This window comes from Archocentrus centrarchus, chromosome 14 (assembly GCF_007364275.1).
Source record: "Archocentrus centrarchus isolate MPI-CPG fArcCen1 chromosome 14, fArcCen1, whole genome shotgun sequence".
In the NCBI taxonomy this organism is placed as follows: domain Eukaryota; kingdom Metazoa; phylum Chordata; class Actinopteri; order Cichliformes; family Cichlidae; genus Archocentrus; species Archocentrus centrarchus.
Genome location: NC_044359.1, coordinates 257,331 through 271,158, shown reverse-complemented (window position 1 = coordinate 271,158; position 13,828 = coordinate 257,331). Strand labels below are relative to the sequence as shown.

The window sequence follows — 13,828 nt, the reverse complement described above, 5'->3', positions numbered from 1 at the left end:
TCTGTCAGCCCCTGCTCTGTAAGTACTCGGAGTAAATCCTCTTTCTCCCTCTGCATGCTCCTCAGCTGCAGACTGTAATCCTTTAAGCGCTCTCACCAGACTCCATGCAAATATTTCATGATTTTAAACTTAAGCGCAAACTCAGAGCAGCTATTTGCATGCTTTTTACTCTGACCTTTGACCCAAACACCTCAGAGCTGCGGTTTGTTTCTTGTCAGGTTTGATCTGATGGAAAAGAAGCTCAGATCCTGAGAACACCTGGAAATACCTGAAGATACCTGCTGCCGTTTGTTGTTGGGATGGGGTTCACCGATCTGTTGGACGAGGTGAGACACTTCCTTTTTTTAGTGAAATAACTCCACTGTACAAGTGTATGATTCAGTTCAATTCAATTCAATTTTATTTGTATAGCGCCAAATCACAGCAAACAATCACCTCAAGGTGCTTTGTATTGTGGGTAAAGACCCTACAATAATACAGAGAAAACCCAACAGTCTAAACGACCCCCTATGAGCAGCACTTGGTGACAGTGGGAAGGAAAAACTCCCTTTAACAGGAAGAAACCTCCAGCAGAACCAGGCTCAGGGAGGGGGGGTCATCTGAACAAGGGACAGCGAACAGACCTAATGCCCAGGCTCCCCCCCAGCAGATCCCGAGCAGCAGGGAAAACAGGCCGGCTGGGTGACGGTGAGGAGGAAGCGTAGTCCTAAGCAGAAGCCCCGGGTACACCACCAACCTGTTCACGTCTCTAACCGTTTTTCTCCACCCGGCGAGGAACAAACTCTGGTTACTGGCGACTCTGTTTTGAGAAACGTGAAGCTAGAGACACCAGTGACCATAGTCAAATGTCTTCCAGGGTGACATTCATGAAAATTTGAAACTGCTGGCTAAGGCTGATCGTAGATTTGGTATGATCGTTATTCACGTCGGCAGTAATGACACCCAGTTACGCCAATCGGAGGTCACTAAAATTAATATTGACTCGTGTGTAACTTTGCAAAAACAATGTCGGACTCTGTAGTTTTCTCTGGGCCCCTCCCCAATCAGACCAGGAGCGACATGTTTAGCCGCATGTTCTCCTTGAATCGCTGGCTGTCTGAGCGGTGTCCAAAAAACGATAATTGGTAAAGTTTCTGGGGAAAACCTGGTCTTGTTAGGAGAGACGGTATCCATCCCACTTTGGATGGAGCAGCTCTCATTTCTAGAAATATGGCCAAATTTATTAACCCTAAAACCTGACTATCCAGGGTTGAGACCAGGAAGCAGAGTTGCAGTCTTACACGCCTCTCTGCAGCTTCTCTCCTCCTGCCATCCCCCAAAAACCCCATCCCCATAGAGTCGGTGCCTGCTCCCAGACCACCAAAAAACAAAGCTAAAATCAGCAAAAAGCTATTTAAGCATAAAAATTCAAAAACAATAAATAATACAGCTTCATCAACTGCACCAAAGAATAAAACAATTAAATGTGGATTGTTACACATTAGGTCTCTCTCTTCCAAGTCCCTATTAGTAAATGATTTAATAATTGATCAACATATTGACTTATTCTGCCTTACAGAAACCTGGTTACAGCAGGATGAATATGTTAGTTTAAATGAATCAACACCCCCGAGTCACAGTAACTGTCAGAATGCTCGAAGCACAGGTCAAGGAGGAGGAGTAGCAGCAATCTTCAATTCCAGCTTATTAATTAATCACAGACCCAGAGAAAGTTTTCATTCTTTTGAAAGCCTGACTCTTAGTCTTGTCCATCCTAATTGGGAAAATCAAAAACCTGTTTTATTTGTTATTATCTATCGTCCACCTGGTCCTTACTCAAGAGTTTCTGTCTGATTTCTCAGACTTTTTATCTGATTTAGTGCTCAGTTCAGATAAAATAATTATAGTGGGTGATTTTAACATCCATGTAGATGCTGAGAATGACAGCCTCAACACTGCATTTAATCTATTGTTAGATTCAATTGGCTTCTCTCAAAATGTAAAGGAGCCCACCCACCACTTTAATCATACTCTGGATCTTGTCCTAACATATGGCATAGAAACTGAAGACTTAACAGTATTCCCTGAAAGCCCCCTCCTGTCTGATCATTTCTTAGTAACATTTACATTTACTTTAATGGATTACACAGCAGCGGGGAATAAGTTTTATTACAGTAGAAGTCTTTCTGAAAGTGCTGTAACTAAGTTTAAGGATCTAATTCCTTCATTGTTATGCTCTTCAGTGCCAACACAGTGCAGAGCAGCTACCTAAACTCTGCTCCCAGTGAGGTCGATTATCTCGTCAATAGTTTTACATCCTCACTGCGTATAACTTTGGATACTGTGGCTCCTCTGAAAAGGAAAGCTTCAAATCAGAAGTGCCTGACTCCGTGGTATAATTCACAAACGCACAGCTTAAAGCAGATAACCTGTAAGCTGGAGAGGGAATGGCATCTCACTAAATTAGAAGATGCTCATTTAGCCTGGAAAAAGAGTTTGTTGCTCTATAAAAAAGCCCTCCATAAAGGTAGGACATCTTACTATTCATCATTAATTGAAGAAAATAAGAACAACCCCAGGTTTGTTTTCAGCACTGTAGCCAGGCGGACAAAGAGTCAGAGCTCTGTAGAGCCGAGTATTCCTTTCACTTTAACTAGTAGTGACTTCATGGATTTCTTTACAAATAAAATTTTAGACATTAGAGAAAAAATTATTCATAACCATCTCAAAGATTGATCTTCATGTTCGGCTGCTTTCAGCACTGCTGGTATTTGTTCAGACTCTTTGGCTCCAGTTGATCTTTCAGAGTTAACTTCAATAGTTACTTCCTCCAAACCAGCAACATGTTTATTAGATCCCATTCCTACTAGACTGTTCAAAGAAGTCTTTCCAATTATTGATGCTTCAATCTTAAAAATGATCAATCAGTCTTTATTAGTTGGCTATGTACCACAGACCTTCAAGGTGGCTGTAATTAAACCTCTGCTTAAAAAGCCATCACTGACCCAGCTGTCTTAGCTAATTATAGGCCAATCTCCAACCTTCCTTTTCTCTCAAAGACTCTTGAAAGAGTAGTTGTAAAACAGCTAACTGATCATCTGCAGAGGAACGGTTTATTTGAAGAGTTTCAGTCAGGTTTCAGAATTCATCACAGTACAGAAACAACATTAGTGAAGGTTACAAATGATCTTCTTACAGCCTCTGACAGTGGACTCATCTCTGTTCTTGTCCTGTTGGACCTCAGTGCAGCTTTGATACTGTTGACCATAACATTTTATTACAGAGATTAGAGCATACTATAGGTATTAAAGGTACTGCACTGCAGTGGTTTGAATCATATTTATCTCATAGACTCCAATTTGTTCATGTAAATGGGGAGTCTTCTTCACACACTAAGGTTAATTATGGAGTTCCACAGGGTTCTGTGCTAGGACCAATTTTATTTACATTATACATGCTTCCCTTAGGCAGTATTATTAGAAAGCACTGCATCAATTTTCATTGTTATGCAGATGATACTCAGCTTTACCTATCAATGAAGCCAGATGACACACATCAATTAATTAAACTGCAGGAATGTCTTAAAGACGTTAAGGCCTGGATGACCTCTAATTTCCTGCTTCTAAATTCAGATCAAACTTAAATTCTTGTACTTGGCCCCACAAATCTTAGAAACATGGTGTCAAATCAAATACTTATTCTGGATTGCATTACTTTGGCCTCCAGTAACACTGTGAGAAATCTTGGAGTCATTTTTGACCAGGATATGTCCTTCAATGCACATATTAAACAAATATGTAGGACCGCTTTTTTGCATTTGAGCAATATTTCTAAAATTAGAAACATCCTTTCTCAGAGTGATGCTGAAAAGCTAATTCATGCATTTATTACTTCTAGGCTGGATATTGTAATTCATTATTATCAGGCTGTCCTAAAAGCTTTCTGAAAAGCCTTCAGCTGATCCAAAATGCTGCAGCTAGAGTACTGACAGGGACTAGAAAGAGAGAGCAGATTTCTCCCACATTGGCTTCTCTTCATTGGCTCCCTGTTAAATCTAGAATAGAATTTAAAATCCTTCTCCTCACATACAAGGTCTTGAATAATCAGGCCCCATCTTATCTCAAAGACCTCATAGTACCATATCACCCCAACAGAGCACTTCGCTCTCAGACTGCTGGCTTACTTGTGGTTCCTAGGATACTTAAGAGTAGAATGGGAGGCAGAGCCTTCAGCTTTCAGGCCCCTCTTCTGTGGAACCAGCTTCCAGCTTGGATTCGGGAGACAGACACTCTCTCTATTTTTAAGATTAGGCTTAAAACTTTCCTTTTTGATCAAGCCTATAGTTAGGGCTGGATCAGGTGACCCTGAACCATCCCTTAGTTATGCTGCTATAGGCCTAGGCTGCTGGGGGGTTCCCATAATGCACTGTTTCTTTTCATTCACCTTATTTACTTTGTTTATACTCCACTCTGCATTTAATCATTAATTGATATTAATCTCTGGCTCTCTTCCACAGCATGTCTTTTCTCTCCCCTCAGCCCCCCTCAGCAGATGACCCCCCCTCCCTGAGCCTGGTTCTGCTGGAGGTTTCTTCCTGTTAAAAGGGAGTTTTTCCTTTCCACTGTCGCCAAGTGCTGCTCATAGGGGGTCGTTTTGACTGTTGGGTTTTCTCTGTATTATTGTAGGGTCTTTACCCACAATACAAAGTGCCTTGAGGCGACTGTTTGTTGTGATTTGGCGCTAAATAAATAAAATTGAATTGAATTGAACTGAATTGTAATGTGGTTCCTTTTGCTATGGCAAGGTGGGTGGGTTTGGCAGGTACCAGTGGATCCACGTGACCCTGATCAGTTTACCTGGTTTGCTGATGGCGAGTCAGAACCTGCTTAACAACTTTGTCTCTGGAGTCCCTGCCCACTACTGCAGCCTGCCAGCCAATCACAGCTTGACCAACATGTCGCATCTTCACCAGGTGACCTGTCTAACTACCTGTCTTCTAGATTTTACTTCTGTAAACCAGATAAATAGATCAGCCAATCACAGGGATGAATGATTTCTTTGCTCTGATTGGCAGCTCAATGTGATGGATGAATGGGATTGGTTGTTTCAGGTGGATGAGAAGCAGCTGCTGAAAGTGTTCATCCCTCCCGATTCTTCAGGAAAAAGACTGGCCCGTTGCAGGAGGTAATGTTTCCTCTTTAATTTCCGGTTGAGTGGACGCTGATGCATTTTACAGCCGCTACTCGCCGAGAAAACTTTTCACGTTGTGTTTGTTTGACCGATTGGACTTTTTTCTGTGTACGTGATCTATTTTTTCTCAGTTACTCATCACTTCAGTTTTTAGTTGGGCAAGCAACAAGTTTAACTCCTTGACACTCTAATCAGCGGGCTTCATGCCCTTACCTGGCTGCTGTGACTCATAATGTGGGTCAGTGTGATTTAGATCTGGTCTGCTCTTGTTTGGACTCTTCTACCACTCCTGAATCAACCTGTGTCAGGTCTTCTTCAATTCATGGCTGCTGAGCTCCTTCGACTCTGCTGGCACCTGTCTGGGCCTCTGCCGGTGACTTTGTGTCGCCACCCAGACATCACTCTCCTGCCTTGCCGGAGATTTATTCAGCGAGGGTCCTGCTGAAACTTCCAACTCGACATGTCTAAATCTACTCCATCTGGTCCACCACTCATCGGCCTCGCAAGAATGCCAGCTGCTCTGCTGACTTCAACCTGTTGGCCAGTCCAGCCAGATTGGCTGATCTTTCTGTCCAGTGCCGGCCTGAGGAATAGGCGACATATGTGGCTGCATAGGGCCCCCTGGTGGTCAGGGGGCCCTCAAGCTCACCCACATTTGTAATGAAACTTTGTCCTTTTTGAAAATGCCAGTTTCCTAAAAGAAATAAGAAACTATTCCACCTCTTCATATTTGTACAATTGTAACAACACTAATTTAATGAGTAGGCTTCTTGCTGACTGAGTGCCTGTGTCAAGATGAATTCAGGTAGTTTGGGCAGGCTGTGCATCAGCAGTGCTCCAGGTGACCTGATGGTCTGTCAGTTTTGGTCATTTGTGGATGAAGCTACGAAACAGAAATGTGTCAGAAAGGAGCTGTCCCTGTGAGGCAGAGAGGAGGGAAAGGAGAAGATTGGAGGAAGAAAAAAGACAAAGGTATGTTTCCATGAGCAATTACAACACGTTTAGTTTGTAACCAGCTCCAAACGTACTTAGCTATCGCTAGTTGGCTAAGTATGGTATTTATCATGTCGCTGTGTGTCTGTCAAAAACAAGCTGTCAGCCTGTGTCACCGTCCTCAGTGTGTTACTAGTTAATGTACATTTTGCTTGGATCTTATCATCATGGTTGTGGGTTTATAATTTTAGGACTTTCATTTTTGCATTTTTTTAATGTTACTGTTTGATTCATAGTTTATTGTGTTTTTGCAGTTTTGAATTTTTGTCTTTTTCTGCTAATTCCTGGTTGGTTTCATTGTTTCTATCCTCAGGCTTCTTAGTTCAGCTTTCTGAGATCTGTTCTTGGCTGTTGTTCACTTTCTATTTAATCCTGTTTCAGTTCTCTGGGTTCCCCTGTTCCCGGTTCTATTTGGTGTTTCATTGTTTCTGGTTTGGTCTCCTGTTAAGTGGATTTTAGTTCTGGTCTCTGTTCCTTGTGCTGTAGTTTAACTCCTCCTCTTGTGTCTAGTTATGATCTTCTGCTCTAGTGTAGGTGTTGTAGTCCCTCAGTGTGTCTGCTTCCCTGTGTCCTCAAGGCAGCATTTGTGTCCATGTCTACTTCCTGTTTTACTTTGTATCATATTCAGTTTTACTCCCCTTGTCTTGTTCTGCTGTGCTCCCTGCTGTGTCCTCTCTCCCTGATCACCTCGTGTGTGTATCATCTGTGTCCTCTTGTTCTTTGTCACATCGTCTCACTCAGGTGTGTTTCCTGTTTCAGTGTCCCTGAGTATTCCTAGTTGTTGACCTATTAGCTCCAGGTGAGCTTTCTGGTTTCCTTGTACCTGATGTGCATCCAGAAACAAAGTTGTGTATTTCTGAGTTCATGCTTTCCCTCCTGAGTCCTGTGTTTGGGTCCTTATCCTGCCACACTGCAGAATCATGACTCTTATATGTCAGGGCTGTTCAGTAGTTACAAGGTTCAGTGGATGGGACATGCTAGCAGGAGCCTAAGCAAAGAAGCCCAGGCTTCCCTCTCCCCAGCCACCTCCTCCAGCTCATCCGGAGGGACCCCAAGGCGTTCCTAGGCCAGCCGAGAGATATAATCCCTCCAGCGTGTCCTGGGTCTACCACGGGGCCTCTTCCCAGTGGGACATGCCCGGAACACCTCACCTAAGAGGCGGCCAGGAGGCATCCTAATCAGATGCCCGAGCCACCTCAACTGGCTCCTTTCGATGTGGAGGAGCACCGGCTCTACTCTGAGCCCCTCCCGGATGGCCGCACTCCTCACCTTATCTCCAGCCACCCTTCGAAGGAAACTCATTTCTGCCGCTTGTATTCGTGATCTTATTCTTTCGGTCACTACCCAAAGCTCGTGGCCATAGGTGAGGGTAGGAACGTAGATCGACCAGTAAATCGAGAGCTTCGCTTTTACACTAAGCTCTCTCTTCACCACGACAGACCGGTGCAGCGTCCGCATCACTGCAGAAGCAGCCCCGATCCGTCTGTCGATCTCCCGCTCCCTTCTCCCATCACTCGTGAACAAGACCCCGAGATACTTGAACTCCTCCACATGGGGTAAGAACTCGTTCCTGAGCTGGAGAGAGCACTCCACCTTTTTCCGGCTGAGGACCATGGCCTCAGACTTAGAGGTGCTGATTCTCATACCGGCCGCTTCACACTCGGCTGCGAACCGTTCCACTGCGAGCTGGAACCCACCCCCTGATGAAGCCAACAGAACCGCATCATCCGCAATAAGCAGAGATGAGACTCTGAGGCCACCGAGGAAGAAGCCTTCCGCCACCTGGCTACGCCTAGATATTCTGTCCATAAAAATTATGAACAGAATCGGTGACAAAGGGCAGCCCTGACGGAGTCCAACACCCACAGGAAACGAATCCGACTTATTACCGGCTATACGGACCAAGCTCTCACTGCGGTTGTACAAAGACTGAATGGCCCGCAACAACGGGCCAGACACCCCATACTCCCACAGGACCTCCCAAAGGACACCCCGAGGGACGCGGTCGAATGCCTTCTCCAAGTCCACAAAGCACATGTAGACTGGTTGGGCAAACTCCCACGCACACTTGAATATCCTTGAGAGGATAAAGAGCTGGTCCAGCGTTCCGCGACCAGGTCGAAAACCGCATTGTTCCTCCTGGATCCGAGGTTCGACTAACGGACGGACCCTCCTTTCCAGCACCCTGGCATAGACCTTACCGGGGAGGCTGAGGAGTGTGATCCCCCGAAAGTTGGAGCACACTCTCCGGTCTCCCTTCTTAAAGATGGGGACCACCACCCCGGTCTGCCAATCCATTGGCACTGCCCCAGATCTCCACGCGATGTTGCAGAGGCGTGTCAACCAAGACAGCCCTACAACATCCAGAGCCTTCAGGAACTCAGGGCGAATCTCGTCCACCCCAGGGGCCCTGCCACCAAGGAGTTGTTTAACTACCTCAGTGACCTCACCCCCAGTGATGGTCAAGTCATCTCCCTCGTCCCCAGACTCTGCTTCCACTACAGAAGGCGTGTCAGTGGGATTCAAGAGGTCCTCGAAGTATTCCTTCCACCGTCTGACTATAGCCTCAGTTGAAGTCAGCAGCACCCCACCCGCACTATAAACCGTGTGAGTGGAGCACTGCTTTCCCCTCCTGAGTCGCCTGACGGTTTGCCAGAATCGCTTCGATGCCGTCCGAAAGTCTTTTTCCATAGCCTCACCGAACTCCTCCCACACCCGAGTTTTTGCTTCGGCCACTGCCCGAGCTGCATTCCGCTTGGCCTGCCGATACCTGTCAGCTGCCTCCGGAGTCCCACAGGCTAACCAAGCCCGATAGGACTCTTTCTTCAGCTTGATGGCTCCCTTCACCTGTGGTGACCACCATCTGGTTCGGGGGTTACCACCACGACAGGCACCAACCACCTTGCAGCCACAGCTCTGAGCAGCAGCCTCAACAATGGAGGTGCGGAACATGGTCCATTCGGACTCAGTGTCCTCAGCCTCCCTCGGAATGCTGTCGAAGTTCTGCCGGAGGTGGGAGTTGAAGATCTCCCGGGCTGTGGCTTCTGCCAGGCGTTCCCACCACACCCTCACACTACGTTTAGGTGTGCCAGGTCTGTCCAGCATCTTCCCTCGCCACCTGATCCAACTCACCACCAGGTGGTGATCAGTTGACAGCTCAGCTCCCCCGAGTGTCCAGAACATACGGCCGCAGATCTGATGATATGATTACAAAATCGATCATCGACCTGCGACCTAGGGTGTCCTGGTGCCATGTGCACTTATGGACATCCTTATGTTCGAACATGGTGTTCGTTATGGACAAACTGTGGTTTGCACAGAAGTCCAATAACAAAACACCATTCGGGTTCAGATCGGGCAGGCCGTTCCTCCCAATCACGCCCCTCCAGGTCTCACTGTCATTGCCCACGTGAGCGTTGAAGTCTCCCAGCAATACTATGGAGTCCCCAGATGGAGCACCCTCCAGCACCCCACCCAGCGACTCCAAAAAGGGTGGGTACTTTGAACTGTCATTCGGCGCATAAGCGTAAACAACAGTCAGGACCCATTCCCCAGCTCAAAGGCGCAGGGAAACTATCCTCTTGTCCACCGGTGTAAACTCCGACGTACAGGCAGCAAGCCGGGGGGATACAAGAATACCCACCCCAGCTCGCCGCCTCTCACCGAGGGCAACTCCAGACTGGAACAGAGTCCAGCCCTTCTCCAGGAGACTGGTTCCAGAGCCCAGGCCATGCGTTGAGGTGAGCCCAACTATATCTAGCTGGTATCTCTCAACCTCACGCACTAGCTCAGGCTCCTTCCCCACCAGAGAGGTGACATTCCATGTCCCAATAGCCAGTTTTGATAGCCGGGGATCGGTCCGCCAGGGCCTCCGCCCTCGGCCACCGCCCGACACACACTGCACCCGACCCCTACGACACCTCCTGCGGGTGGTGGGCCTACAGGAGGGCGGGCCCATGTAACCTCTTCGGGCTGCGCCCGGCTGAGCACCACGGGCTAATGCCCGGCCACCAGACGCTCTCCCTCGAGCTCCCTCCCTAGGCCTGGCTCCAGGGTGGGGCCCCGGTAACCCTATCCCGGGCAGGGTAAACTGTTCCCTCGTTGTTGCAAACATAGGGGTCTTCTGAACCGCTCTTTGTCTGGACCCTCACCCAGGACCAGTTTGCCATGGGAGACCCTACCAGGGGGACAAGCCCCCGGACAACATAGCTCCTGGGATCACTGGGGCACACAAACCCCTCCACCACGATAAGGTGGCGATTCACGGAGGAATAATTATTATTTATATATTAAAAATGGCTTATTTACTAGTCTGTAATTAGGTGCATTTGCACAGTTATGCAAAACTAAACATCTTTTGGATAAAAACAGTCCAACCTATCCAAAAGCAAAATCACATATTTCCTAAAAAGCCTCTAGATTGGATATGGCATGCATTGATACTTATCCCACCCTCCTCAATGTCATGGACATAGTTTTACTATGTGTCATATTGAAATAAATTGTTTTTCAGTGGGCTGAAACTGAAACAGCGATGCATCCCAAAAAATATTCAACTTCAACCTTGTTATCTTTCCACTCCCAGATCAATAATATTTCTCGGACTGCATTGCTTTCATCTCCGAAACATTAATCGTCTCAGCTCTCCCTGCACACTACCTCCATCCTTGTTCATAGTCTTTGGCCTCCCTCTCAAATCCCTCCAGAAGCTTCAAATGGTTCAAAATTCAGCTGCTCACATTATCACTAAAACCCCTCATTTCACCACATCACCCCAGTCCTACAGCAGCTCCACTGGCTCAATTCCGAATTTAATTCAAAATTCTTCTAAATACATTCAAAGCCATCCACAACCTGGCCCTTCTCTATCTACCTGATCTTCTTCTCATCGCCTCCTCGTCCCGCTTTCTTCATTCTTCTTCTTACGGGATACGGGAGAAGATGCTGTGGGAGATCTGCACAGGTGAGCTGACAGTGTATCCCTATGTTACACAGCAGGAAACGATGCAGAGCAAAGTCCTCATAAGCTATAACACAGACAGTGAACTTTACAAGGGGCAAAGGTTTAAATCACCTGCTGTTTTGGAGGTAAAACTTCTGAATTTGGTGGTGTGCCTTATCACACAGGTGCCCATCTTTGCTTCCTGAGAAAATTGGTCAATGTCATTAAAAAGTAAAGCAAAAGACTCAACAGGGCTCCAGGATGAACGATGGCTGTGTGAGTCGGCTTTTCTCTGCAGCTTCAGGGCCGGGACCGTGTGATTATGTGTGTGATTGTCACCCCCCCCCCCCCCCCCCCCCCCCCCAAAAAAAAAAAAACAGAACAGGTCTCCAGCGCTGTGTTTGCAGCTGTGCTTTTTGCTGATAAACTGGACACACTGCAGGTTATGCAGTGTGTCCAGGAAATTCACAAGACAGTTTTAACCTGAAAAATTAACAAATTTTCATCAACTTAAAATATATTTATTTTTCATGTTATGTTTGAAGAAAAATATAATTTTATATTTTATTTAATGTGTTGAGGAAAATGTTGCTGTATTCTAACCATTTAAATTTATATTGCTGATTAAAATTATTATCTTTAATCCTGTTCAGCCTGCAACTCAGACTGTGTCTTCAATTTTGCCCCGTCCTATGATTGAGTTTGACAGCCCTGGTTTAGACAAATAAACTGACTGTGACATCACTTCTTGTTGCACCTGTTGTCCAGGTATGTGACACCTCAGTGGCAGCTGTTAGCTGCTAACAGTTCTGCTAACATTAGCCAACTGCAGACCGAAGACTGTATCGATGGATGGACCTTTGACCAGTCAGAGTTCTTTGCCACCACCGTCTCTGAGGTAACGGCAGGCACATGGCAAATTTATTAACATGGAGTGCTACCATTATGTTAACGAGGTCACCAGTCTCTTACCTGTCAGTCTCTCACCTGTCTGTGTTGCAGTGGAGTCTGGTCTGCTCGCTCCGCCCTCTCAAACAGATGATTCAGACCATTTATATGGGTGGAGTTTTAACGGGAGCCATAATCTATGGGGGCCTGTCAGACAGGTGAGACTTACCTCTGTAAACCTGTTCTTTGTCTCATGTGAGCATTGCAACCAGACCCCTCTCTTTCTGTCTCTCAGGTTTGGGAGGAGGTCTATTCTGATCTGGTCATACCTGCAACTTGCTGTGCTTGGCTGTAGCTCCGCCCTCTCCCCCACATACTCCGCCTACTGCATTTTCAGGTTTTTGAGTGGGATGGCGGTATCTGGGGTCATCCTCAACGCAGTTTCCCTAAGTACCTGTCTACCTGTAAACTGTTTACCAGTCTATTTATCCATTTGCCTTTATATCTACACCTGAGTGTCTACTGACATTGTACTTATCTGTCCACAGAGGTGGAGTGGATCCCAACCAAGTCAAGGACAGTAGTCGGCACGCTTACTTCCTTTTTCTTCACCTTTGGCCAGATGGTTCTGGCTGGGCTTGCCTATTGGCTGAGAGACTGGAGGAAGCTGCAGTTGGTTGTCTGTGCACCTCACTTCCTGTTCTTCGCCTACAGCTGGTCAGTCAGACTTCCAAAATAAAAGACTAGTGATTAGTCACATGGTTTCTGTCTACACTATGATTGGTTAGGTAGTTTTCTCTGCTTTCTGATTGGTCAGGTGGTACTCAGAGTCAGCTCGTTGGCTTGTTCTGAATCGGCGCTCTGAGGATGCATTGAAGAGTCTTCACCGAGTCGCTCGAATCAACGGGAAATCAGAGATGATCGATAAGATCACCACTGAGGTAACACATCCACTGGTGTAAAGGTACAAGCTGTCCATTCAGATGCTGAGCTCCATACCATGTGACTGCAGGTGCTCCATTCTCACATGAAAAAAGAGATTGAGTCGGCTCGTTCAACATTCACAGTTTTTGACCTGCTGAGGACACCAGGGATGAGACGCATCTCCATTTGTCTGTTGGCTGTCTGGTTAGACACACATCTGCTCACCTCCTCACCTGTTCACCTGCCTCACTTACTTCTCATCCATTTGCCTGCTTCTTCTATCTGTATTTATGTACATACTGAATAAACCAAAGTTCTGGTATTTACCTGTACACCCGTGTACTCACCTCTGTGTAGGTTCTCTACTAGTTTTGCATACTACGGTCTGGCGATGGACCTGCAGAAGTTTGGGGTGAGTAACCCAATACCTGTCTTCCTTTCTATCTGCTGAAGTTCCAGTATACCTGTTGAAACCTCTCCTCTCATCCGACTGGTTGGTTCAACTGAGCTGCCTTTGTATTGGCTGGTTGTTGTTCCAGGTGAGTATTTACCTGATGCAGATCATCTTTGGGGCCGTAGATATTCCTGCCAAACTGTTTGCTCTGGGCACGCTCAGTTACCTGGGGAGGCGGGTCTCTCAGGCAGGTTGTCTGTTCCTGTCAGCCGCCATCATCTTTGCCAACATCTTTGTCCCCACAGGTACATCCTAATCTGACCCTGGTCCTGATTTTGATCTGAATACTGGGATCCCAATTCTGAGCCTATACCTGGTCCTCTTCAGAATCCTGAACCTGATTTTAATTTGGATCTGAATCCTGATCCTGATTTTATCCCAATCCAGAACCTGATCTGGATTTTAATTCTTACCCTGATCCTCATTCTAATTCAGACCACGATCCTGATTCTAATTTG

At 46.5% G+C, this 13,828-nt stretch overlaps 1 protein-coding gene across 1 annotated transcript in view; it reads left to right on the top strand.

Annotated features, from left to right (window-relative positions):
- Positions 1-128: 128 nt before the first annotated feature.
- oatx (organic anion transporter X) overlaps positions 129-13,828 on the top strand; it is a 32,598-nt gene continuing 18,898 nt past the window's right edge. Inside the window, exons 1-11 of the mRNA XM_030746795.1 lie at positions 129-326; positions 4,784-4,951; positions 5,090-5,163; positions 11,873-12,002; positions 12,107-12,210; positions 12,288-12,442; positions 12,541-12,709; positions 12,810-12,933; positions 13,005-13,120; positions 13,274-13,328; positions 13,456-13,615. Coding sequence (XP_030602655.1) covers positions 300-326; positions 4,784-4,951; positions 5,090-5,163; positions 11,873-12,002; positions 12,107-12,210; positions 12,288-12,442; positions 12,541-12,709; positions 12,810-12,933; positions 13,005-13,120; positions 13,274-13,328; positions 13,456-13,615 — 1,282 coding nt within the window. The 5' untranslated portion in view covers positions 129-299. The remainder of the gene's footprint in view (positions 327-4,783; positions 4,952-5,089; positions 5,164-11,872; positions 12,003-12,106; positions 12,211-12,287; positions 12,443-12,540; positions 12,710-12,809; positions 12,934-13,004; positions 13,121-13,273; positions 13,329-13,455; positions 13,616-13,828) is intronic.